At 41.3% G+C, this 26,897-nt stretch overlaps 1 protein-coding gene across 1 annotated transcript in view; it reads left to right on the forward strand.

The window, feature by feature from the left end:
• UVRAG (UV radiation resistance associated) overlaps positions 1 to 26,897 on the forward strand; it is a 164,277-nt gene that overhangs the window by 44,929 nt on the left and 92,451 nt on the right. Inside the window, exon 6 of the mRNA XM_084646724.1 lies at positions 63 to 148. Within this exon, the coding sequence (XP_084502850.1) occupies positions 63 to 148 (86 nt within the window). The remainder of the gene's footprint in view (positions 1 to 62; positions 149 to 26,897) is intronic.

The following is a 26,897-nucleotide window of genomic DNA, read 5'->3' on the forward strand; positions in this document are numbered from 1 at the left end:
CAGAAAATTTACTCTGACCTTTTTTTTTTTTTTAAAAAGTGATTTCCTTTCTTTGCCTTAAGGATCACTCAGGCACCCAGAAGAGTAGTCTTCTCCAGGTGGATCAGAACTGTGTCCGTAACTCATATGATGTCTTCTCGTTGCTTAGGTAAGACCTTTTAGAATATTGCTGTATGTGTTTTTAACTTCCTCAGTGCATGAGGAAAAGTATGTCTTAAAACGAGAACTGTTTCTAGATTGCTGATCGTTCATTTTCGGAAACTTCTAAATGGTGAAACTTAACCACTGGCAGCAATGCAGGAGTGCTAGTGTCAGCAAGGCACGTGTTTCTCTACTATGGTATTTGGTGGGCGGGGGGGGGGAGAGGTAAAGTAAGAAGGGCTTGGATGATCCAGTAGTCAGAACAAAACTAGCAGTGTAGTTTTTGAATTCTTCTAATCAACCACTGAGTTGTGGCTACCTTGGGCCAGCTAAGGCCCTGTCCTTCATTATGATCTGTGTGGACAGAACACACTGCTCGTGGAAGTGCCCCATTGACTGCAGGGGACTCTGTACAGGCACAACAATCTGCCTATGCAAATCACAATGCAGGGTTGTGACTTAATTTACCATTGTATGCTTTAATTCCAACCTGGAAAAAGTTCAGGTCAACTGGGAGCTGCAAGTTGTTGGGCTGACTCGGATACAATATTTTGAGAACTTTTTGGTGTGTTAGGTTAGACTCCTCTACAATACTATCACTTAAATATTGAGTGTAGCCTGAATTTGAGATGCTTATATAGAAAGTCTAGTTATAACCTTTCTGTAATTCTTATCTAGGAATGTGTTGAACTTCAGATCTAGAGTAATCATAATATCTGTGTTACAGGGGAAACCCTTGATAAAGAGCTATACATTTAAAAAACTTGAAAACTAAATTTGTTAATTTCTTTAGTTGTAGACATCTAATCCATTTGGTAATCTTACCAGGAGGTGTCACTGTTGCCTTTAGGAGAATATATTATTGACATTTCTTATAGTGCAAAAGAGATGATAGGAGTTTAGCTGACTCTAGTTCACTTATTCAGAAGCGAAACTATGAGCAGTCTTTGAAATTAAACTTGCTGTTCCTTGATTCTGTAAAACAGTATATGAAAGCAAAAGCTGCATTCTGAAATTCTCTACTTGTAGTAGAAAATGTGCAGGGTGCATACTGTGCAGCTCCAACCTACTTTGAGACGCTATTAGAGACTAATAGAAAAAGTACTTTTATAGCACCTTTACTAAAATAAAACTACATATTTAAAAGGAACTAAGACAGTATGTGATAGTCACCCTGATCACTCTGCATATGTGTGGTACCCATTTTCCCCATTCTATTCCATAATATAAATTGTAATTGCAGTGCATAGAGGTTTTGGGGTGTTTATCATAGTATAAATTACTCAGTAAGGTACATGAATGGCCTGAAGTCTTGTTCTATCCTGGCTAGTCTCTAGGTGTGGGCCTGATTGTCTGAATGCACATGACTCAAAACTCTCTTTAAGATTAGGGCATTCAGGGTTTTTTTTTCAGGACCCTCTAAGCTGTTGGTTGGTCAATCACAAGTACAGAGTGAGAACTTGAACTGAATTGCTTCATTTTATTGTTGAAGGAATTCTGACTCTTTTTCCTGTCTTTGGGGTGGTGGTGGTGTTTGCTGTTTCGTGCCTTCTACTGCCCCTAAAAGTTTCCTACATGGTGGCTGCAGGTGGTGGTGCATGCTATCGATAATTGCAAAGCAGCTTTCATTCACTTTCTTCAAGCATGCCTTTCAAAACCTCCTGGAAGTGATGTTTTTTGTGCTTGGTCTTTGCCTGCTGTTGAAATACTTTTTCTGGAAAGTGTGCAGAACTTCTTGCAGTTTAGGGGTTGCACTTTTTTTAAAGCAAGTAATTTAAACAGCTGAGCTCTAAAACTTCAAGCTTGGTATGTAAATAAGCCCTAATGAAAAGCATGTGCTTGGCTACATTTGTGGGTTTTTTTAAACTAATTAGTGTTTGTGAACTGTAGAAAACTCATTTAAAGTGTTAGCTGAATGTTTAAGGTGGAGCTGCAGCAGGTGTGTCCAGATACTTAATTCCAGATATTTACAAGCTCCAGCTACTGAAGCAGGTGAAAGGGCTTTTAAGTGGACAGACAGCTCAGCTCTAGAGCAGGGGTTGGCAACCTGTGGCACATGAGCTAATTTTTACTGGCACTCTGCTGCTAGCCGGGGTCCCAGCTGTCGGCCCCGCTCAGCCCGCTGCCTCCCTGTGTGAACAGAACCCCAGGCCGGCAGCGGGCTGAGTGGGGCCAGCAGCCAGGACCTGCTCAGACCGGCGGGTGGGCCAGGGCTCTGCTCCTGGTCTGGGCCTAGCACTCTGCAGCCCTTATAAAAAATTATACTTTAATTTTTAGTGTAAAATTAGCTTAAAAACTTTGTGTATTACAGTAATCATTAAATGTATAATGTTAATAAATACATAGGTTTGGTAAGTACAACTACTTTGTTTCATGTGCCTGGGCTTAATTTGTGTTTTCGATTATTTACCTTCTAAAAAAAAAATCTCGCATGTCTTGCACCCCCAGAAAGGGCATCTCGCACCCCCAGGGGGTGTGTGCACCCCAGGTTAAGAACCACTGCGCTAAACTGATAAGATCAGCATTTTAATTTAATTTTAAATGAAGCTTCTTAAACATTTTAAAAACCTTGTTTACTTTACATACAATAGTTTAGTTATATAATATAGGCTTAGAGAGACCTTCTAAAAACGTTAAAATGTTGTACTGACACGTGAAACCTTAAATTAGAGTGAATAAATGAAGACTTGGCACACCACTTCTGAAAGGTTGCTGACCCCTGCTCTAGAGTAAGATGTTTCCAGCACCTTTTGTAACTTCATAAGAAATCTTGCTTTGAGGGCAAAAGGGTAAGATCCAGAGGCAAACATTGCAGAGCTAATAAGCTGTTCAAGCCAAATAGTTACTGGGGGTGTTTTCTCCTTTTTTAAAACAATGAGCAAAAAATCTTTAAAAGACATGAAATTAAACACCCAATAGGGAAAATTTTTCCCTGGAATATTAATTCTGCCACACTGTGCACATATGTAGTATTGGCTATTCTTTTAATTGTTATTGGTAAGGTTTCATGAGTCTTAAAATCTTCAGTATGTACCTCATTTTTAGTTGGTGTGCTACAGAAAACGAGAGGTAAAGTGCATTATTGTATACCCTGACACACTGAATTAGCAGTATGACTGAGCTAACATTAAGGCAGCAACTTCTGGCATCTCTTGACCTGAGTACCATATATTGTAACCTTATTGTAAGGTTAATGTTTTGATATTGAGTTACACTTTAAAAGTAGGTTTCAGAGTAGCAGCTGTTAGTCTGTATCTGCAAAAAGAAAAGGAGGACTTGTGGCACCTTAGACTAACCAATTTATTTGAGCATAAGCTTTCGTGAGCTACAGCTCACTTCATTGGATGCGTTCAGTGGAAAATATAGTGGGGAGATTTATATATACAGAGAACATGAAACAATGGGTGTTACCATACACACTGTAACAACAGTGATCAGGTAAGGTGAGCTATTACCAGCAGGAGAGTGGAGGGACCTTTTGTAGTGATAACCAAGGTGGGCCATTTCCAGCAGTTGACAAGAACGTCTGAGGAACAGCTGGGGGGTGGGGAATAAACATGGGGAAATAGTTTTACTTTGTGTAATGACCCATCCACTCCCAGTCTTTATTCAAGCCTAAATTAATTGTATCCAGTTTGCAAGTTAATTCCAATTCAGCAGTCTCTCGTTGGAGTCTGGTTTTTGAAGTGTTTTTTATTGAAGAATTGTCACTTTTAGGTCTGTAATTGAGTGACCAAAGAGATTGAAGTGTTCTCCGACTGGTTTCTGAATGTTACAATTCTTGACGTCTGATTTGTGTCCATTTATTCTTTTACGTAGAGACTGTCCAGTTTGGCCAATGTACATGGCAGAGGGGCATTGCTGGCACATTGGTGGTAGATGTGCAGGTGAACGAGCCTCTGATAGTGTGGCTGATGTGATTAAGCCCTATGATGGTGTCCCCTGAATAGATATGTGGACACAGTTGGCAACGGGCTTTGTTGCAAGGATAGGTTCCTGGGTTAGTGGTTCTGTTGTGTGGTGTGTGGTTGCTGGTGAGTATTTGCTTCAGGTTGGGGGGCTGTCTGTAAGCAAGGACTGGCCTGTCTCCCAAGATCTGTGAGTGATGGGTCATCCTTCAGGTTAGGTTGTAGATCCTTGATGATGCGTTGGAGAGGTTTATTCCATGTTTATTCCCCCCGCCCCCCCAGACCTTCTTGTCAGCTGCTGGAAATGGCCCACTTTGATTATCACTACAAAAGGTCCCCATCCCCCCTCGTGCTGGTAATAGCTCACCTTACCTGATCACTCTCCTTACAGTGTGTATGGTAACACCCATTGTTTCATGTTCTCTGTGTATATAAATCTCCCCACTGTATTTTCCACTGAATGAATCTGATGAAGTGAGCTGCAGCTCACGAAAGCTTATGCTCAAATAAATTAGTTAGTCTCTAAAGTGCCACAAGTCCTCCTTTTCATTTTAAAAGTAGTATTAAGGGATAAAAGGGACTGGACAAACAACAAACTTTTCATGATTGCTGTATCTACAGAAAAACCTTACCAGGAAGATCAGGTGTAGTGATAAGTGATTAAGTCTAAAAACTAGGGCTGTCAATCAGTTAACTCATGCGATTAATTTAAAAAAATTAATTGTGATTAATTGCACTTATAACAATAGAAATTTGTTTCTAACCAATTGAAATTTATTATAATTTTGAATGTTTTTCTACATTTTCAATATTGATTTCAGTTACAACACAATACAAAGGGCACAGTGCTTACTTTATATTTTTATTACAAATATATGCACTGTTAAAATTATAAAAGAAATAGTGCATTCTCTTTCTTGAGAAAGTGTACCTTACAAATGCAGATTTTTTTTGGTTACATACCTGCACTCAAAAACAAGTGTAAAAACTTTAGAGCCTACAAGTACTCAGTCCTATTTCTTATTCTGCCAATCGCTAAGACAAACAAATTTGTTTACATTGACGGGAGATACTACTGCCTGCTTCTTACTTACAATGTCACCTGAAAGTGAGAACAGGCGTTCGCTTGGCACTCTTGTAGCCAGTGTTGCAAGGTATTTACATGCCAGATATGCTAAACATTTGTATTCCCCTTCCATGCTTCGGCCACCATTCCACAGGACGTGCTTCCATGCTGATGATGCTTGTTTTAAAAAAAAAAAAGCGTCAATTAAATTTGTGACTGTACTTGAAGGGAGAATTGTATGTCTCCTGCTCTTTTACCTGCATTCTGCATATATTTCGTGTCATAGCAGTCTCGGATGATGGCCCAGCACATCTTCGTTTTAAGAACGCTTTCACAGCAGATTTGACAAAACGCAAAGAAGGTACTGACGTTAGATTTCTAAAAATAGCTACAGCACTCGACCCAAGGTTTAAGAATCTGAAATGCTCTCCTAAATCTGAGAGGGATGAGGTGTGGAGCATGCTTTTAGAAGTCTTAAAAAAGCAACACTCTCTGATGCGGAAACTACAGAACCGAAACCACCAAGAAAGAAAATCCACCTTCTGCTGGTGGTATCTAACTCAGATGACGAAAATGAACATGCGTCAGTCCACACTGCTTTGGATCGTTATCAAGCAGAACCCATCATCAGTGTGGAAGCATGTCCTCTGGAATAATGGTTGAAGCATGGAAGGGACATATGAATCTTTAGCACATCTGGCATGTAATACCTTGCAATGCCAGCTACAAAAGTGCCATGCGAATGCCTGTTCTCACTTTCAGGTGACGTAAACAAGAAGCAGGCAGCATTATCTCCTGCAAATTGTAACCAATCTTGTTTGTCTGAGTGATTGGCTGACCAAGAAGTAGGACTGAGTTTTACATTGTTTTATTTTTGAATGCTGGGGGGGTTTGTACATAATTCTACATTTGTAAGTTCAACTTTCATGATAGAGATTGCATTACAGTACTTGTATGAGGTGAATTGAAAATTTTTTTACAGTGCAAATATTTTAATAAATATAAAGCGAGCACTGTACACTTTGTATTCTGTAATTGAAATTAATATATTTGAAAATGTAGTAAACATTCAAAAATATTTAAAATAAATGGTATTCTATTGTTTAATTGTGCGATTAATCACTTGACAGCCCTACTAAAAACATCTTTCATTAGTTGGCATTGTGGACTAGTGTGTTTATAATAAATTGAATGTCCTGTATAATGACATTCAGTTTATTATATTCTGCTTATAGTATTTGTGTGCCTAAATATATGTAGATGTATGGAATCCATGCAAAAACGGAATTAAAAATGATAGTGGGGTAAGTATTAGTCTCCAGTTGCATACAACCTTAACTTCCCATTGTGCATATGTATTGATCACGGATATTGTATATTTAAGAAATTTATTTTTTCTATAACTTTAAATGTGTCTAGCAACTTGTATGCTATTGTGCATGAGTCATTTGTAATGTGTGCGCCTTGTATACAAAGGTGTCTGTTGGAGAGTGTGGAAATGGAGAAGACACACTGTACTTGAGATAGTATGCTATCCTGTAACTAAAGACTAGTAATGCAGATACACAACGGGACAGTTAAGTAACCTGTGTAACTTTAAATTTGGGCATCTCCTGATTGGTGTGTAACACTTAGTCTTAATGTAGGAAACTTCATAAACCATTTAGTGTTTTTTTTTTTCTGTCTTATCATTTTTTTAAGAAAATGTTCGACACAACAAGCTAGTTATTTGCATTATCATAGTGCCTAGGAGCCGCAGTCATGGGTCAGGACTCCATTGTGTCAGGCATTGTACAAACAAAGACAGTTGCTGCCCCAAACAGCTTACGGTCTAAGGCCTTGTCTACACTAACCCTGTAAGTAGATATAAGTTATGTAACTTAAGTCGACGTAATTTACATTGACTTAGCGTGGTGTAGACACTGCTGTATGTCGATGGGAGATGCTCCTCATCAACATATCTTCCACCTCTTGTTGAAGTGGAATATTGAAATGGATAGAGTGCTCTCCCATCAACTTACTGCTTCTTCACTAGACCCACTAAATCTATACCCGCTACATCGATTGCAGCAGCACCGATTTAGCCCATAGTAAAGACAACAGATGGGTGGATACAGGCTGAGTACAAGGAAATAATGAGAACATGCTCCTTATGAAGTGGGCTTTTCTTTAGCACATCTAGTGCTATGTAGTTCTTGTCCTCCAAGATTTGCTGTTCCTCCTGATCCCTGTATTGTTGAACTCTGTAGGTGTGAATACACTTTGGCAACTTTCACTACAGTTGTTGAGGTATTTCAGCCATGCTGTATTTATCGCTATATGTAAATATAGAAAACACTTGCTTGTTTCTGCACTAGATTTTTTTTCTAAAATGTAGCACTATTGTTACCAATGGAAAAACTAATGTAAGCAGAGCTCCAGATAGCTGCTAAGGCGCTAACCATAATGTCCTCTAACTCCTCTCAAAGCAGGTCTAGATGGCATTGTGGCTAAAATGTCAGGGGTTGCCAGTACATTCCCATTGCTTCTAAAACTGCTGAAGCTGTGGCAGGGTAGCAGTGCTGAGGAAACTAAAACTCCAGAGGGTAAAGCCTTGTTTACTTAAGGATGTGTATTAGTTCTCCCTAAGCTTCAAAGCCAAGAAGACCAACCTGATTACTGTGCTTTCGTGAACAGGTGGGCCATGGTTTTTAGCTGCTAGGTTCTTATACTGAATAGCAAAAGTAATAAACTGCTTCCTCCCTCCAATTCATTCCTTCTCACAGTAATAACTTCTGACATTGTAGCTTACCACTCAGTGGCTTAAATAATTTAAAAAGATGCAGCCCAGGCTGGGTGGGGTCACTTTGGCCTGGAAATGAGGTGTAAATTCTTAAGTGAAGGTGGTAACCACTGGAACAAAGGTTGTGGTGGATTCTTCATCATTGGATGTTTTTCTAAAATCTGCTCTAGGAATTTTTGGGAAAGTTCTGTGGCCTGTTATACAGGAGGTCAATCTATGTATCTATGAAATTCACTTCTCTCCCTGGACCTTTTTCCCCCTGCTCCCTTCGCTCTGTTAAAGGTTCTGTATAGGAAACTGAAGCAAACAGTGATAAGGAGACACACATTCATTGTGCCAGGCAAGTGAGTCATAGGCCTGGGTTGAGGATGTTGGGTATAAGGTTACATCTCTGAAGAATGTTGATAGAGATGAAGATGGATGTAATGGGAAAACAAGTGTTGCCCCAGAACCAACCTAACAAAAAATAACAATTTAGTGGAGTCTGTTGGGGATTGTGATCTCACACATGTGCATGCTTCAGTGATAGAGTTCATCATATCTATATAGTAATCTATCTATCCCCTCTGCATTTCATCTTATTTTCTGTCAAATCTAGTTCCAATTATATATTCTTCACTTCCACGAGTGGTAAATGCAGAGATTTGGATATTTTTTTTTGAAGAGAAATTCCTGGTTCACTTCAGGGAATTGGTACCCGAAAGTGTACAGTATCCACCAGCTGGAACACACCAATTCATTGAGGTCTCGGAGCACTGCTCCTTCCATGGAAAACAGGCCTGTTTTAGTCACAACTGTCAACATGTCTGTTTTCGTAATTTGGAAGAACACAGTTAGCCCTATAACATAGAGAGAGATGCTTCTGTCCTGGCTGGACCAAAGTTTTATTTCTATGTACGCGGCCAGTCAAGGTGGAGATGATCACCAAGATTTACGTGGCAGAAGTCTGACTAATATAGTGGCTCCAGAAATCTTGCTTATCAAGATGGGCTGGCGATCAACCTCTTTGCATCTGGAAACAGTAAATAAAGTACCCTGGGTCCTGTGTGTGCGATCCTGGGATGTGAGGTGGTGAGTGACCTCTTGCAAAACTGGGCCTGGTCCTTGCTATAGCTTCCAATCTTTTCTGCTGCTCCCTAGGACAATACAAAAAATTGGAATGAGAGAGCAATACTGATACTGCTGCTTATGCCTTTCTGACTGAAGAGGCTATGACTCTGGGGACTGATTGACCTAACCCTGGATCTTTGGGTGGATAGGAGGTCTGCTACTGGAAAACCAGACTGGTTTAAAATGAATACTTGGATAAAGTTCTTATGGATCCCAAAAGAAAATTAAACAATACTTATTCTTTCTTCAATGAAGTTGAATCAAAGTGGTTATGGCAATATTTTGCAATTTCAACAATATTTTTCCTTTTCCTGGAGTTGTACTTAAATCTTTGGCTAAAAGATGCAACAGATGAAGACTGCACCCATGTGCTATAAGTTTCAGGTTCCTTTCATTATAGTCTCCTGGATTTCTTCTCATCTTTGCTACATTTGCAGCATTGTCTGATAAAGCTGTGCACTTGACATATGAATTTTTAAATTTGTTACAGCTTTTACTGCTACTTTTAAGTATACTGCTGTATGGGCATTTCCTGTTTCAGCTGTGTCTGTAAGATAGACAACCGTATTTTCTGTTGTCTCACAAGCATATGTTAGTGGATCATTGTATACATTGCTCCACCCGTCAAGACTCAGATTAATGAGTTTCCCTTCAATGTTTTTTGCACAGTGTTCAATTTCCTCTTTCCAGCAATGTGTGCTCTGCCAGGTGGAGAGTAGCCTGGTCATAGTGATTGAACCGTGTCCATGAAATGTTTCATCTGAACAAGATGAAAGGAAGAATTTGAACTGAGCAATCTTTTCATCTATGGAGTCTTGCTGGAATTTACTGGTCCTGATTATGAACACATCCATGGGCTTTACTGGACGATGAAGTTTTTTGTTTTGTTGTTTTTTTTGTTTTTAAATGTACACGGGTCATTTTACTGTCTGATGTATGTTTAGTTGCATCGCTGCTGGTTGTACTAGCAGATTACTCTGAAGTTTGTTGACATTGCTGTTGGTGGACATTCATAACCCCTTATGTCAAAGCTGGACCCTGAAACACAATGGAGTAAAGAAAAGTCCGTCACTGAGTATTACTCAGTGCTCTCATTTTGAAAAATAAGATTGTAAATGAGATTCCTCCTCCTGAAACTGTTTATTACTATTTATTTAGTCTAAATCCAGTTTTATAGGGAAAAAATAAATCCTGATTTCTCAAACTGGGGGTCGGGACCCCTCAGAAGATCATGAGATTATTACATAGGGAGTCGCGAGCTGTCATCCTGCACCCCAAACCCCACTTTGCCTCCAGCATTTATAAGGGTGTTAAATATGTAAAAAGGTTTTAAATTTAAAAGGGAGGTTGCACACAAGAGGCTTGCTATGTTAAAGGGGTCACCAGTACAAAAGTTTGAGAACCACTGAAGATTCTAAATCTATTTAACCCCTTACCTCTAGCAACAAACCAAACAGTTTGAAGACTTCTAAAAAATATTAAAATTCATAAATGTCTAAACTTTAAACAGGAAATTTCAGCTTGGATGTTTGTTTATATTGAGCAATAAAAATAATTTCAGAAGTCCAGCAGTAACAGTAAAAATGTAAAAAGAAAAGGAGTACTTATGGCACCTTAGAGACTAACCAATTTATTTGAGCATAAGCTTTCGTGAGCTACAGCTCACTTCATCGGATGCAGCTCATGAAAGCTTATGCTCAAATAAATTGGTTAGTCTCTAAGGTGCCACAAGTACTCCTTTTCTTTTTGCGAATACAGACTAACAGGGCTGTTACTCAGAAACCAGTAAAACTGTAACTACTTCAACAAAGTAATATACCAATTATATTTTGAAATTCATAAGTAACCTACCCAGAACACAAATTTTTGAGTCTGTTATTTACTAGAGTAGTAAGACATGGTAGGAAGGACACAAAAAGGTGCAAAAATAAGTTTTTACTAATGGTTGATCAAGACTGTTAAGACGTCCACATCGTCTTTAAAGCCACTGCCTTTTGATGAGTGTCTGTCTTTCATAATGTTTCATTCTGAAAACTAGGCCTTTCATTTTTGTTGCACTGTTTACATTTGGCAAGTATTCCTTTCTCACCCAGAGGTACAGGAACTCCTTGAAAATATTCCCACATAGGGTGACTTTTACAATCTGTAGCCATGGCATTTTTTCCCCCTCCAGTTCCCAGGTGTTGAAATCAGCACTCGCTCTGCTCTGCTCTAAAAAAGCTGTCCTTTCTTCCTGCAGTGCCTTGCTTTGACACAAGTGTTGCTCCTTTCTGGTTGCACACTCTGCTCCTTTTCCTTTTGTTACAGAACTCCCCTGCCCCATTCCTTCCCCCCCCTCCAAAAAAAACAAACAAAAGAACTATCCAAGACTTCTGCTTGTGTAACCCACATGCCTTTTTTGCACTGCAGTATTTTATTTGTTTAGAGACAGTGAGGCAGTTGAGAAATTAATGGATTTCTGCTTGTTTGTATCTCTGCCTATGTACATGTGCAAGAAGACAGAGCAAGGCTGTTTGTGTGAAGTGCCCAGAACCATCCAGAAGCAAGGGCTGGTAGTTACTGGGCAGATCAGTGTTCTAGCATGAGCTGGAGAGTAAGTTGCTATCATGGACGGAGTTTCAAGGAAGAAGCCATGTAACGAGTGTAAGACCACCCAGGTGGGCTCAGTGGATGAGCCTGATGAGATACATTATGGTGTCTCCTGGAGTCCAGAGGCCCAATCCCAATGCCTGTGATGACTTTGCCAGTCTCTTGCACCTAGTAGCACAATCCCTGGATCCTCTACAGGATCAAGTCCTTAATATAATACATGACCTATTGTGCTAGCCTTATAAAGCTTGATCTCAGAAGACAGGATGTTTTTCCCTTGATTCTTTCTTGATGGAGAAAAGCAGCCTTTAACTCAGTTTTTTGATTGAGGCTCATGGATACAGCATATTTTTTATCAAATGTGTTGAGATTACAGTAAAGTTAGGCCTTAACATATGTTGTATTAAATTCAGATTTCATTTTAAATAGGCTTATTTTTAAAAGAAACTTATAATTTAAATAAAACCTAATTTTAAAAGATTTTTATCTCCTCTAAATGCCATTTCCTTTCTTTTGACCAAAAAAATCTTACTTGAAGAAAGGAGATTTTTCAGGTAAGCACAGATACATTTGTCCTATTATGATTTTTGACTCTGGCTACTGTTGATTTGAATCCTAGGAGTGAGTGCATACCCACCTCACCTCAAGATAGGAGCTTTTTCCACCCAACAGGAAATAAACTTACATTATGGATTGTCACCCTGAACATTTTGCATTTTCATAGCACATTTCATCCAAGAGTCCAGCGTGTTTCAGCAGCCTACACTTCTCCTCTGTGCCCAGCAACTTCTTCTGTAAAGTACCTTTCTTAAGGTCACACAGGAAGTCAATGTCAGTGCCAGGAATAGAATGTAGGTCTTCAGACTCCATACTTCCTCTTTCCATCACCACTACTTTCTGCTTCTTGGCCCAGGTCAAATTGCAAGGTCATTGGCACATTTCTAAAGGAATTGGGTGATGGTGAGGTTAATTATAAAGCAGAAAAATCTGTTGGATATCGTAGGTGGGAAAGGAAATGAAGAAAAAGTAAATGACATTTTAACGGGGCTTTCTCAAAATATATTTTTTTAAATTGGCTGGAGTCTGGCAGGAGCTTCCTAGAATCTAATCTCTGGACAAATGTAAAGCAATGTTTATACAGGCTTTGTATTTTTATTTAATATCTGTTTAATAGAAGCCTTATTTTTAATAATGGGGTTGGGTGTTTGCAATTTGGATATCCCATATCTCTCTTGTTGCCAAAAAAGCTTTGTTCTATTTTCTAAATCCCCAGTGTCAATACTGTTTAAATAAATTTAGTGTAAACTAAGGTTGTTTTGGCAAATCTGACCTTCAGTATATTTATTTCTCTTGTGAGAGATAGCTGTAGCATGTGTGACTGTTGTATTTAGTCTGGGTAGTCATGGCTGACGACCAAGAATTCAAATACTGTACATGAAAGTTCAGATACAACAGAGATAGAAGGAAGAGAACAAAAAATTGAAACAATCCAAAAAGTTGGATAATCTTTCAAACAATTAACCACATCTATGCATCAAAGAAATAAATGTCTAATAAAATCAGAAATCGATGCTGAATGCAAATCCATAGAAGTATAAAAGAAAAGATTACCAGTCTACAAAATAAAAGCTATGGTCTAACAATTGTGACTACCCTAAATAGCCTCCAAACACACAGAGAAGAAAGTGAATCACAGATTTCTATCTGTGACAAATGACAACTTTCTTAAGAAAATAGAACTTGATGACCACAAATTTGTATCAGCAGTGACCCCATGGTGTCATTGACATTGTATGGACTGTCAAATAAACAAAGATCGTTCACTCTTCCAAAGTCTTGTGATCTTTCAACTAATTAGCACAAGTGCTTTGGTCTTAAGATATCCATAGCATGGTGAAAGGAGTCCAAAGACTTTCCAGATTGAGGGCCGTATTCTGCAATCCTCAATTCACATCAGTACTCCCACTGATAATGCATCCGATGAAGTGAGCTGTAGCTCATGAAAGCTTATGCTCATATAAATTTGTTAGTCTCTAAGGTGCCACAAGTACTCCTTTTCTTTTTGTGAATGCAGACTAATACGGCTGCTACTCTGAAACCTGACCACTGATATTAGTGGATCTCCCGTATTAGGCCCAGAGTTCACAATACATGCAAAAGAGATGAAATTTAGTCTTACCCTTTGACTGGCCATACCTTGTTCACGCTTCCAGTATGAAGCCTTGTGGCTAATCTAGAAACCAGTTCAAGAAAACAAACTAGCTCAGGCTTGAAAAAATTCAGACTACTGTGATTTTTATTAGTCAGCAATAATGGTTTGCTGACCAGCCTAGTTAACGCTGTTGCTGAGACAAATAGAAATAGTTTGGATTTCTACCAGCATGCTGGTATCCGGTTTAGGGAATCAGTCTTTGATACTAGTTTCTAACTAGTAAAGGTCTCAAGTTTTGATTTTGTGTACTCACCCCATTCCCTTTTCACTTTCCTTTTGGAAGGAAGAAAGAGCTGTTTCCTCTTCCTCTCTCTGAAACATCCTTATTGCTGTGATAAGGGCTTGGGAGGAGGAATAAGGATTCAACTATTTTACCTCACCAAACTACTTTTGGGTGGTCCTCCCCCTGAATGTAGCTTTGCCAAAATGCATGAAATTTACATGATTTTGGAGAATTGTACTGCAGCTCACAGGGCCTAGAGTAATAGTAAAATGGTCACATTTTTTGTTAATGTCACTCTACTGCTGCTTGACGAAGCTGAGTTGCTGCAGAGACACTGGAGAGCAGTCTGCAGACACTGAACGAGAACACAACACTGGCTAAACCGTTTTTTGTTTTTTAAAAAGTCTCTACATCCTGTGAAAATTGGCCCAGATCCCCTTGCTTCCAAAGGAAAGTCTGTCCAGTGGACTTTTGAAACCTTGAATTTAGTTTTTTAAAGTGCTAATTCTAATAAAATCCAGAACTACCTAGGACGAATCCCGCACTGGTTGATGACTAAATATTTGTTATGCTATCAGCATGCTCATAGTTGTCATTACTATAAATGAAGCAGATTGTAGTGAAGCACAGATCTTGGTAATTTTAGGATGAGAACTGTAGGGGATGATCTTAGATTCAAGATGACAATGAAACTGAGCAGAAAAGTACTCCTAGATTTCTAATCCAGTTTTAATGGGGAGGTAGCATTCAAATGTGTGGGTTAGAGTCTGATCTCTTTTGCAGTGGGGTATATCATAAGTAACTCATTGAAGTCATAGGTGTTATAATGGTTGTTTAAATGAGAATCAGGATCATGGTCTGTGTGATGTAGGACAGAGATGATGGCAGTTCCACTACTTTTCTGTAATGATAGACTCTTCTCTGCACGGAATTGAGTCTCATTGTTATGCTAGACACTTCATAAGAGGTCTGATTCATGTTCTAGGAATTGTCTTTACAGAAAATTGAGTTATTGTGCTGGTAAACTAAGTGCTAGCTCTAGCCAAGGTTGTAGGTTAGCTAAGAACTAACAAACTCACAGCTGGAAACCAAATCAGCTCATTTGTATGTTAGTTTTGTTCAAAATAGGTATTGTCTTAAGACTGGTTTCAGAGTAGCAGCCGTGTTAGTCTGTATCTGCAAAAAGAAAAGGAGGACTTGTGGCACCTTAGAGACTAACAAATTTATTTGAACATAAGCTCATGCATCCGATGAAGTGAGCTGTAGCTCACGAAAGCTTATGCTCAAATAAATGTTAGTCTCTAAGGTGCCACAAGTCCTCCTTTTCTTACAAGACTGTGTTTAGTGTTAAGACTCTATGAAATGTTGCATATATTAACTCACTTGTAACGTCTGTGTTCCAAGCTATAAGGAAATATGTAAGCTTTGATTTACAGCTTTGAAAATGTTTGCTCTGAATTTGTGAACCTAGGCACAGGAATTGTTCCCCCCCCCCCCCACCTCCAGAGGACTGTCAAAAATTAAGTGGGCCATTATAAGACAAAAACATTAATTGCCCCATCCACCCGTGGCCAATGCCAGGTGCTTCAGAGGGAATTAACAGAACAGGTAATCATCAAGTGATCCATCCCCTATCTCCCATTCCCAGCTTCTGGCAAACAAAAACTAGGAATACAATCCCTGCCCATCCTGGCTAATAGCCATTGATGGGCCTATCCTCCATGAACATACCTAGTTCCTTTTTTTTAACCCTTTTATAGTATTAGCCTTCACAACATCCTCTGGCAAAGAGTTCCATAGGTTGACTGTGGATTGTGTGAAGAAATACTTTTTGTTTTTAAACCTGCTGCCTATTAATTTCATTTGATGGCCCCTAGTTCGTGTGTTATGAGACGGAGTAAATAACACTTCCTTATTTACTTTCTCCACACCAGTCATGATTTTATAGACCTTTATCATATCCTGAGTTGTCTCCTTTCCAAGCTGAAGAGTCCCAGTCTTATTAATCTCCATATGGAAGCTGTTCTATATTCCTAATTATTTTTGTTGTCATTTTCTGTACTTTTTCCAATGCCAATATCTTTTTTGATATGGGGTGACCAGATCTGCATGCAGTATTCAAGATGTGGGAGTACCATGGATTTATATAGAGGCAATATGATATTTTCTTTTATCTATCCCTTTCCTAATGATTCCCAACTTTGTTAGCTTTTTTGACAGCCGCTGCACATTGAGTGGATGTTTTCAGAAAACTATCCAGTGATTCCAAGATCTTTCTTGAGTGGTAATAGTTAATTTAGATGCCATTATTTTATATGTATAGTTGGAATTACGTTTTTCAATGTGCATTACTTCACATTTAGGTTGGATATTAGGAAAAACTTTTTCATTAGGAGGGTGGTGAAACACAGGAATGCGTTACCTAGGGAGGTGGTGGAATCTCCTTCCTTAGAAGTTTTTAAGGTCAGGCTTGACAAAGCCCTGGCTGGGATGATTTAGTTGGGGATTGGCCCTGCTTTGAGCAGGGGGTTGGACTAGATGACCTCCTGAGGTCCCTTCCAACCCTGATATTCTGTCATTTATCAACACTGAATTTCATCTGCCATTTTGTTGTCCGTCCACCCAGTTTTGTGAAGTCCCTTTGTAACTCTTCACAGTCTGCTTTGGACTTGACTATCTTGAATAGTCTTGTATCATCTGCAAACGTTGCCACCTCATTGTTTAACCTCTTTTCCAGATCATTTATGAAAATGTTGAACAGTACTGGTCCCAGTACAGACATCACTATTTACCTCTGTCCATTCTGAAAACTGACTGTTTGTTCCTATCCTTTGTTTCCTATCTTTTTAACCAGTTACTGATCCAAGATCTAGGGTACCATTTGATCTGGGGTAAATGATTGGTCTCATGGGACTGGAAACAACTTGTGTGTGTGACCATTTATCATTAGTTCATCTTGCCAGGGTGGCAAGGTAGACTGGAGAGCCTAAGGGGATTGTCTGTGTACTCCATGGTAAGACTGGTACAGAGATCCAGGAATTCACATGTTACTGTTTGGTGAAATCGAATTATAGAACATACTATTAGTTTGGGGTGTCTGCCCTGTTTTTGATAGTCTGCCCTGAGGTAGGCACTCCCAGTCATGAGTCCATTCCCAACAGTTTGACACTTCTATCTAAATGGATAGTTCCCTTCTCCCTTGGCATGGGGAAGATGTGCACGTAACTTCCCCAATAATATTACTGTGAACAGTGCACACCTCAACGCCAATAGTTTATTTTATGGGCATTCAGTTGGCATGTTACTGACAGGGAAATCCCTTAGAAGTTTAATTTTGGAAAGTTTAACTTTAGCTGTGGACAGAACCTTACTGTCCAGCCTTTTTAAAAAAATAAGGCAACACTTAACACACATCCTCTCCATTCATTTAGTGTGTGTGTGTGTACAGACTTACACACTGATACCTTACTTCAAATGGTACTGTTGTGGAGGAATCTGGGCAATCAAATATAACAGTTAAGCAATTTTTGTTTCTTACCACAAGGAAATGACTGGAATATGTCTGCCTGATATTTGGTTTAAATTTTAAAGTCTCTCATTTAATAGAAGAGGATTTGATTGTGGGACTGAATTGTCATATAAAATTATCCTGTGGGCAGGTTGAATAGGTCTGGAATAACTTGCATATAAATTCACCACCTTGAAAAAATATCCTGCTAAAGTATGTACTGGCTTAAGGAAGCCTGTATGAATATCTGCAATGTTTATCGACCTTACTGTGAGCATGAGACGACTAAAACTTCTCAACATGAGAAATTCTGAAAGTAGAGAGATTCCTGGCGGGTACTAGTTGAAATATTGCACAATGTGCCTGAGAGCTGTGGCTTTATAAAAATACTTCGCTTTAAAAAAAATTAAAATAAAATAAAAAATATTAGCCAGAGCTCTGTCAATGCATATTATTTTCAAAAGTGCCTAAGTCTTGTTTTCATTTTCTGCTTTTGAAAAATGGGACATAAATTGGATTCTGGCTCCTAAGTCACTTAGGCACTTTTGAAAATTTTACTCAGTACCTTTGCTGATGTAGAAAACTGAGTAAAACGGCCCACTCTTAGTACTGATACCAATTTGTGATGAGCAGCAAATGCCAGCAAAGTTTTGAAAGAAGAAAATACAAAGGGGCCCAGAATGATTTGAAGTTAAGCATAAAAGAACTAAAGGGGGTTGAAGCCAGGGGGAAAACGCAATATTCTGTTTTTTCCTGTGGGCTTATGTACACTTAAAATGCTGCAGTGGTGCAGTTGCACTGCTTCAGTGAAGACACTACTTGTGCTGACAGGAGGGGCTCTCCTGTTAGAGTAGATAAACCACCTCCCTGAAAGCCAGTCGTTAGGGCGAAGGGAGAATTCTCACATTGATGTACCGCTGTCTACACTGGGTGTTCGGTGGGCTGAACTGCATCGCTTGGGGTGTGGATTTCAGTTATACTCAACTAATTCCCTAGCATAGACCCAGGCCGCCTCCGTCTGTAGGTAATGTGTGGGGGCGGGGGGAAATGATCCAGACCTTTGAAAAGGAGTATCCTGGAAACCAATGAAGCTGAGACAGCACAGGCAATAGGACAGCAAATTAAACAGAAGTCTGCCCTATGATATGGCAGCAAAATAAGCCAATGCACGTTTGAACTGTATATTTATCCCAACACTGGAACGTCTCTACATGCCTATGCGACATAACTGGAAAATGGTGTTCATTTCTGGGCATCTTAATCCTAGACATACATGGATAAATTGCACTGAATTCAGAGAAACCCTATAGAAAACAGGGTTCTGGAGGAATTGTTTCTTGGGGGGGATTTTAAAGGAATGAAATGTGTAGCTTGACTGAAAGGGTTGGACAGCAGAATCTGCAAACACTTTGAAGAATAAACAAAAGAATTTCAAAGGAATTATTTAGCATAAGATTGAAATGAGGATTCATACCACTGAAGATAGAAGGGAAAGGACATAGATCAAGATCAAAAGCAAATGCTAGTGAGCTTGTTGAATTAAATCAGTTCCTGTGCACTGAAGACAGAACTGAGAAGTCTTTTTTTGTGTAGGAACTTTGCATGACAGAAATGTGAACAGTCTGAACTCTAATTGAGAACTCATCTTAACTGTACAGAATTCCATGTGGGTCAGGAAGTTATCTGTGTCCTAGAGAGTCCATGACTCTGGGAAGCAGGCATGTTTGGTTTTCCTGTCTGCTCTCATTACCCCATGGAGTTCCTCAGCTTGCTGGGAACCTGGCTTCCTGTTCTAGTGGTGTGTATTTGCAACCTTTCTCCATAAGTATCCCTTTAGCTGCTTAGGGCAGTTGAATTCTGAGCTAGCTATGGGTATGCTGGTATATAAAGCTTTGAACACAAAACTATACTGTGCATGTTGAAATTTAACATCTGCTTCCATTGTGGGGAGCCAAACTGTTTTGAAGAATGCTAATAACTATGGATATTTGAAAAAGAAAACTAGTATTTTAGCCTTATTAAAATATTATGAAAACTGGAAGTGGATCCTTTCATCAGTCTCCGCAGATTTCTAAAAGGAATAATTCCCAATTGTTTAGAATGGAGATAAAAGTGGGGGAAAGTTACAGGGTAACAAACTTCAATCTGTGTGTCTTTATTAGGACAAGTCTTCTAAAATTCATGGAGGAATTACTGGTGCAGACTAACGCATTATCTTCAAGATGCATTGTAGTCCAATATAGATAAACTTACTTAGTTTTAATATGTAAAGTCCTTGGTATAAACAGGTGTATGGGAGTTGGCTCTTTGGATCAAGAACTGTAGATGGTCATTTATTATTTATTTGGTATATGCAATCGGATCAAGCCAAACCGATCAAGCGTTCTTATCAGCAATGTTCAGAGCATAAACACCTCCGGGAAGCTGTCATTTTGCAGTCCTCAACAATGTGCGTCCTGGTTTGTGGCTGCCCACATTGACGTAGTGGACGGTCTCTAAAATGCCACTGAAATTCTGCTGCTGCCACTTCTCCATCTCTAAGTATTCTGTCTGAATTGCAAGTGTAAAACTGCAGATTCTTGGAGCAGGTGGAGCTACTGTAATTAGTGTGAACGTGTCAGGAAATCCTGACTTCAAAATGCTGACCAACTGGGTTTACTACTTATGAGTAAGTAGAGAGCAGTACTGAGGTGACTGACAGCAAAAAACGTAAGAAAGATTGGCTTTACAAATGCAGCACTAAATCCTGTTCCTAAAAATCTCTAAGAATGTAGTTCAAGCAATTACCCATTAATGCAAAAATTTAAGAAAACCTCTCTAAACTAAGTTATGGAAAATTTGTTCTATATGGAGCTATCCCATACTTAGCCCTGGTCTACACTAGGACTTTAGGTCGAATTTAGCAGCATTAAATCAATGTAAACCTGCACCTGTCCACACGATGAAGCCCTTTATTTCGACTTAAAGGGCTCTTAAAATCGATTTCCTTACTCCACCCCTGACAAGTGGATTAGCGCTTAAATCGACGTTGCCGGCTCGAAATTGGGGTACTGTGGACACAATTCGACGGTATTGGCCTCCGGGAGCTATCCCAGAGTGCTCCATTGTGCCCGCTCTGGACAGCGCTCTCAACTCAGATGCACTGGCCAGGTAGACAGGAAAAGAACCACGAACTTTTGAATCTCATTTCCTGTTTGGCCAGCGTGGCAAGCTGCAGGTGACCATGCAGATCTCATCAGCAGAGGTGACCATGATGGAGTCCCAGAATCGCAAAAGAGCTCCAGCATGGACCGAACGGGAGGTACGGGATCTGATCGCTGTATGGGGAGAGGAATCCGTGCATCAGAACTCCGTTCCAGTTTTTGAAATGCCAAAACCTTTGTGAAAATCTCCCAGGGCATGAAGGACAGAGGCCATAACAGGGACCCGAAGCAGTGCCGCGTGAAACTGAAGGAGCTGAGGCAAGCCTACCAGAAAACCAGAGAGGCGAACGGCCGCTCCAGGTCAGAGCCCCAAACATGCCACTTCTATGATGAGCTGCATGCCATTTTAGGGGGTTCAGCCACCACTACCCCAGCCGTGTTGTTTGACTCCTTCAATGGAGATGGAGGCAATACGGAAGCAGGTTTTGGGGACAAAGACGATGATGAGGTTGTAGATAGCTCACAGCAAGCAAGTGGAGAAACCGGTTTTCCCGACTGTTTCTCACCCTGGACCTGGAGCCGGTACCCCCCGAACCCACCCAAGGCTGCCTCCTGGACCCAGCAGGCAGAGAAGGGACCTCCGGTGAGTGTACCTTTTTAAAATACTATACATGGTTTAAGAGCAAGCATGTGAAAGGATTACTTTGCCCTGGCATTCGCGGCTCTCCTGGATGTACTCCCAAAGCCTTTGCAAAAGGTTTCTGGGGAGGGCAGCCTTATTGCATCCTTCATGGTAGGACACTTTACCACTCCAGGCCAGTAACACGTACTCGGGAATCATTGTACAACAAAGCATTGCAGTGTATGTTTGCTGGCGTTCAAACAACATCCGTTCTTTATCTCTGTGTTATCCTCAGGAGAGTGAGATATAATTCATGGTCACCTGGTTGAAATAGAGTGCTTTTCTTCAGGGGACACTCAGAGGAGCCCATTCCCACTGGGCTGTTTGCCTGTGGCTAAACAGAAATAGCCACAGGGAGGGGGGAGGGTTGAGGGGGTAGCCACGTGGTGGGGGGAGGCAAAATGCGACCTTGTAACAAAAGCACATATGCTATGTATGTAATGTTAACAGCAAGGTTTACCCTGAAAGAGTGTAGCCACTGTTTTATAAAATGTCTTTTTAAATACCGCTGTCCTTTTTTTCTCTACACCAGCTGCATGTGTTTCAATGATCACAGGATCTTCTCCTTCCCAGAGGCTAGTGAAGCTTAGAAAGAAAAAAAAAAATGCACTCGAGATGAAATGTTCTCCGAGCTCATGCTGTCCTCCCACACTGACAGAGCACAGACGAATGCATGGAGGCAAATAATGTCAGAGTGCAGGAAAGCACAAAATGACCGGGAGGAGAGGTGGTGGGCTGAAGAGAGGGCTGAAGCTCAAATGTGGCAGCAGTGTGATGAGAGGAGGCAGGATTCAATGCTGAGGCCGCTGGAGGACCAAACCAGTATGCTCCAGTGTATGGTTGAGCTGCAGCAAAGGCAGCTGGAGCACAGACTGCCACTACAGCCCCTGTGTAACCAACCGCCCTCCTCCCCAGGTTCCATAGCCTCCACACCCAGATGCCCAAGAACGCGGTGGCGGGGCCACCGGCCAACCAGCCACTCCGCCACAGAGGATTGCCCAAAAAAAGAAGGCTGGCATTCAATAAATTTTAAAGTTGTAAACTTTTAAAGTGCTGTGTGGCATTTTCCTTCCCTCCTCCACCACCCCTCCTGGGCTACCTGTTTGTGTGATGAATGAATAAAGAATGCATGAATGTGAAGCAACAATGACTTTATTGCCTCTGCAAGCAGTGATCGAAGGGAGGAGGGGAGGGTGGTTAGCTTACAGGGAAGTAGAGTGAACCAAGGGGCGGGGGGTTTCATCAAGGAGAAACAAACAGAACTTTCACACTGTAGCCTGGCCAGTCATGAAACTGGTTTTCAAAGCTTCTCTGATGCGTACCGCGCCCTTCTGTGCTCTTCTAACCGCCCTGGTGTCTGGCTGCGCGTAACCAGCAGCCAGGCGATTTGCCTCAACCTCCCACCGCGCCATAAATGTCTCCCCCTTACTCTCACAGATATTGTGGAGCACACAGCAAGCAGTAATAACAGTGGGAATATTGGTTTCGCTGAGGTCTAAGCGAGTCAGTAAACTGCGCCAGCACGCTTTTAAACGTCCAAATGCACATTCTACCACCATTCTGCACTTGCTCAGCCTGTAGTTGAACAGCTCCTGACTACTGACCAGGCTGCCTGTGTACGGCTTCATGAGCCATGGCATTAAGGGGTAGGCTGGGTCCCCAAGGATACATATAGGCATTTCAATATCCCCAACAGTTATTTTCTGGTCTGGGAATAAAGTCCCTTCCTGCAGCTTTTGAAACAGACCAGAGTTCCTGAAGATGCGAGCGTCATGTACCTTTCCCGGCCATCCCATGTTGATGTTGGTGAAACGTCCCTTGTGATCCACCAGAGCTTGCAGCACTATTGAAAAGTACCCCTTGCGGTTTATGTACTCGGCGGCTTGGTGCTCCAGTGCCAAGATAAGGATATGGGTTCTGTCTATGGCCCCACCACAGTTAGGGAATCCCATTGCAGCAAAGCCATCCACTATGACCTGCACATTTCCCAGGGTCACTACCCTTGATATCAGCAGATCTTTGATTGCATGGGCTACTTGCATCACAGCAGCCCCAACAGTAGATTTGCCCACTCCAAATTGATTCCCAACTGACCGGTAGCTGTCTGGCGTTGCAAGCTTCCACAGGGCTATCGCCACTCGCTTCTCAACTGTGAGGGCTGCTCTCATCTTGGTATTCATGCGCCTCAGGACAGGGGAAAGCAAGTCACAGAGTTCCATGAAAGTGCCCTTCCGCATGCAAAAGTTTCTCAGCCACTGGGAATCGTCCCAGACCCGCAACACTATGCGGTCCCACCAGTCTGTGCTTGTTTCCCGAGCCCAGAATCGGCATTCCAGAGCATGAACCTGCCCCATTAGCACCATGATGCATGCATTGGCAGGGCCCATGCTTTCAGAGAAATCTGTGTCCATGTCCTGATCACTCACGGGACCGCGCTGGCGTCGCCTCCTCGCCCGGTATCGCTTTGCCAGGTTCTGGTGCTGCATATACTGCTGGATAATGCGTGTGGTGTTTAACGTGCTCCTAATTGCCAAAGTGAGCTGAGTGGCCTCCATGCTTGCCTTGGTATGACGTCCGCACAGAAAAAAGGCGCGAAACAATTGTCTGCCGTTGCTCTGACGGAGGGAGGGGTGACTGACGACACAGCTTACAGGGTTGGCTTCAGGGAGCTAAAATCAACAAAGGGGGTGGCTTTACATCAAGGAGTATTTCAGGCAGGACTTCACGGAGGGTTCCAATAAGAAATGGTGCACCTAAGTTATTGTTCTTATTGGAACAAGGAGGTTAGCCTGGCCTCTGATTGATACATGGCTAGATTTACCTCGCTGCACCTTCTCTGTGGGTGACTGCAGTGTGACCTAGAGGAATGAGTCCCCTAGACGGGGGAGGAGGCAAATGAGTACAAAACAAATCTGGTCTACTTCTTGTTTTGATCCACTCCATCTATCTTTTACATCTTTGGCTGGCAGCAGACGGTGCAGAAGGACTGCATGCCATCCACATCTCATGGCTGCCCGACAGAAGATGGTACAGTACGACTGCTAGCAATCCGTATCGCCTGCCCGCTCACCATAAGACGGTTCAATAGGACTGACTGCAGGACTAAAGAGAATGACCTGGTCAAGTCACTCCAAATTTAGTCCCTGCGCCCATGTCTGCCCAGGCGCTCCCAGCCGACGTGGCCAGGAGCACCTTGGACACAACGAGGACGGCTACCAGTCGTATTGCACCATCTGCTGCCAGAAGGCAGTGGGTTGCTGCTACTGTGTAGCAATGCCGTACCGTGTCTGCCAGCACCCAGGAGTCATAGGGTGACGGTTACCTGAGCGGGCTCCATGCTTGCCGTGGTATGGCATCTGCACAGGTAACCTCAGGAAAAAAGGCGCGAAACGATTGTCTGCCCTTGCTTTCATGGAGGGAGGGAGGGAAGGGGGGCCTGCCGATATGTACCCAGAACCACCCGTGACAATGTTTTAGCCCCATCAGGCATTGGGATCTCAACCCAGAATTCCAATGGGCAGCGGAGACTGCGGGAACTGTGGGATAGCTATCCACAGTGCAACGCTCCGGAAGTCGACTCTAGCCTCGGTACTGTGGAAGCACTCCGAGTTAATGCACTTAGAGCATTTTCTGTGGGGACACACACACTCGAATATATAAAACCGATTTCTAAAAAACCGACTTCTATAAATTCGACCTTATTCTGTAGTGTAGACATACCCTTACAGTGCAATGGCAGTTACAATACTGTAGTGGAGATTACTAATACTGTTGACCTGTTTTAGTTTAAAATGAATACAAATACCCTTCAGAGGTTCATTCCCTCACCTCCATGCACGAGCAATGCACTTCATGTGTGGGACTCGCGATATTTTTATTTTGATCAATGTCAGTCATTTCATAATAGGACGACTTAGCTAAAAGGCACTATGGCAGTGGCATGTTTGTCTCACTACAGGGTAGTACCTTTCCATATGAAATTATCATCACCTGAAAATAAGGAAACAAAATATTCAGGTATCTAAGCTATTAAATTACAATTATTACATGGGAACAAATTGGCCAACAGCTCGGCACTGCATCCAGACATGAAGACAGTTGAGTTCACCTACACTGGATTTCAGATGATAGTCTCTCGAAGGCTTCACATCCCAGGACCTGTCCTCTGGTCAAGAATTAAGATAGTTCTCTCTCAAGTTCCAGTCAATAGCACTTGTGCAGCTGCGTTTTCACTGCTGTTCTGTATACATGTCATGCCACAGGAGCGGAGTGCACTGCCAGTTCAGAAGCAAATTCAAACTAGAATCTCTAGCTGTACTTCCTTTGGGATAACAATCTACACCATTGGCATGGCCTGTCTAAAACCAATCTATGGTACAAACTCGTCATGCATAATGGCCATGAATCCCTTGTATTTCGGAACTCATGAGCATTCACATACTACCATTGTTTCAGGCTGCTTTGTGTTTTTGGCAATACTGACTTTGATTTTAAAAAAATTCAAGTTTTGGAGTAAATTGAGATCTTACTGTAAGCATAGTCTCACCTTGAAACCTTGTTTAGGTGGATTCTGTTTTGTATCTCTATTCTGAATATGTTTTAACTGGCTGAGGAACAATGTGGCTTCATATAATCATGGAAGTGTAGGTTTGGAAGAGACCTCTAGAGTAATCTATTCCATCCCCTTGCACTGAGGGAGGACCAAGTATACCTACACCATCCCTGACCGATTGTTTTGTCTTAAATAGAAAAAATCTCTGATGGGGCTCCTGAGTTGCTGTTTTTGTTTCTGGACTCATGGTTTGGGATTTCTAAAGGGAACTGAGCACTGAACTCCCCTTTGAATCCTTTGAAAACTCCTCCTATGCTTTATGAGAGCATGGAGTATTGGAAATTTCCCATGTCCTGTTCCCTTGACAGATTAAAGCTAATATGCCTTATTCTCAATCACTTTACACCCCATGTAGATGCTTACACCTGTGCAAAGTGAATATAAAATGCTGCTATTCTGTAGGGTCCTTTCTGAGCCAAATTGATAAGATGAACTATCTTGTAAAGCAAACGTTTTCTTATAGTCATAAGTATGGCCCCGTTGTTTTACCAGTTGCTTTATAGTATTGGTGAGTTAATTAAAGCTAAATTATGTGCCTTATGGGAAGTATTTGACATGTTTATCTTTTCAGAGTCCGCTCCTCTTCTCCCGAACAGTATTGGAAGTGCTAGATTCCCCTATGGTACTTTCTAGTGCTCTGGGAAGGAGTTTTAAGCTTTTTTTTTAAAGCTTTTTAAGCTTGTTTTGCCATTACATTCCTTCACAGTTCTTTTAATTTCTAGTTAAAAATAGATTCAGCAGTATGTGGTGAGTGCCCATCTCCTCTCCTGCTCCTGTTAGCTAGATTGAGGGGTGCTGAAAATGTAATAACCACCCCATAATATCCAGATCTTCATCCGCTTAGGTCTCGCAACTTCCAGTTAGTTGTGGCACAGTGGGGGCTCCCCTGTGACAGCCCATCATATCCCACTTACCTAATCT

Source organism: Lepidochelys olivacea, assembly GCF_965140295.1.
Source record: "Lepidochelys olivacea isolate rLepOli2 genome assembly, chromosome: 1".
Taxonomy (NCBI): domain Eukaryota; kingdom Metazoa; phylum Chordata; order Testudines; family Cheloniidae; genus Lepidochelys; species Lepidochelys olivacea.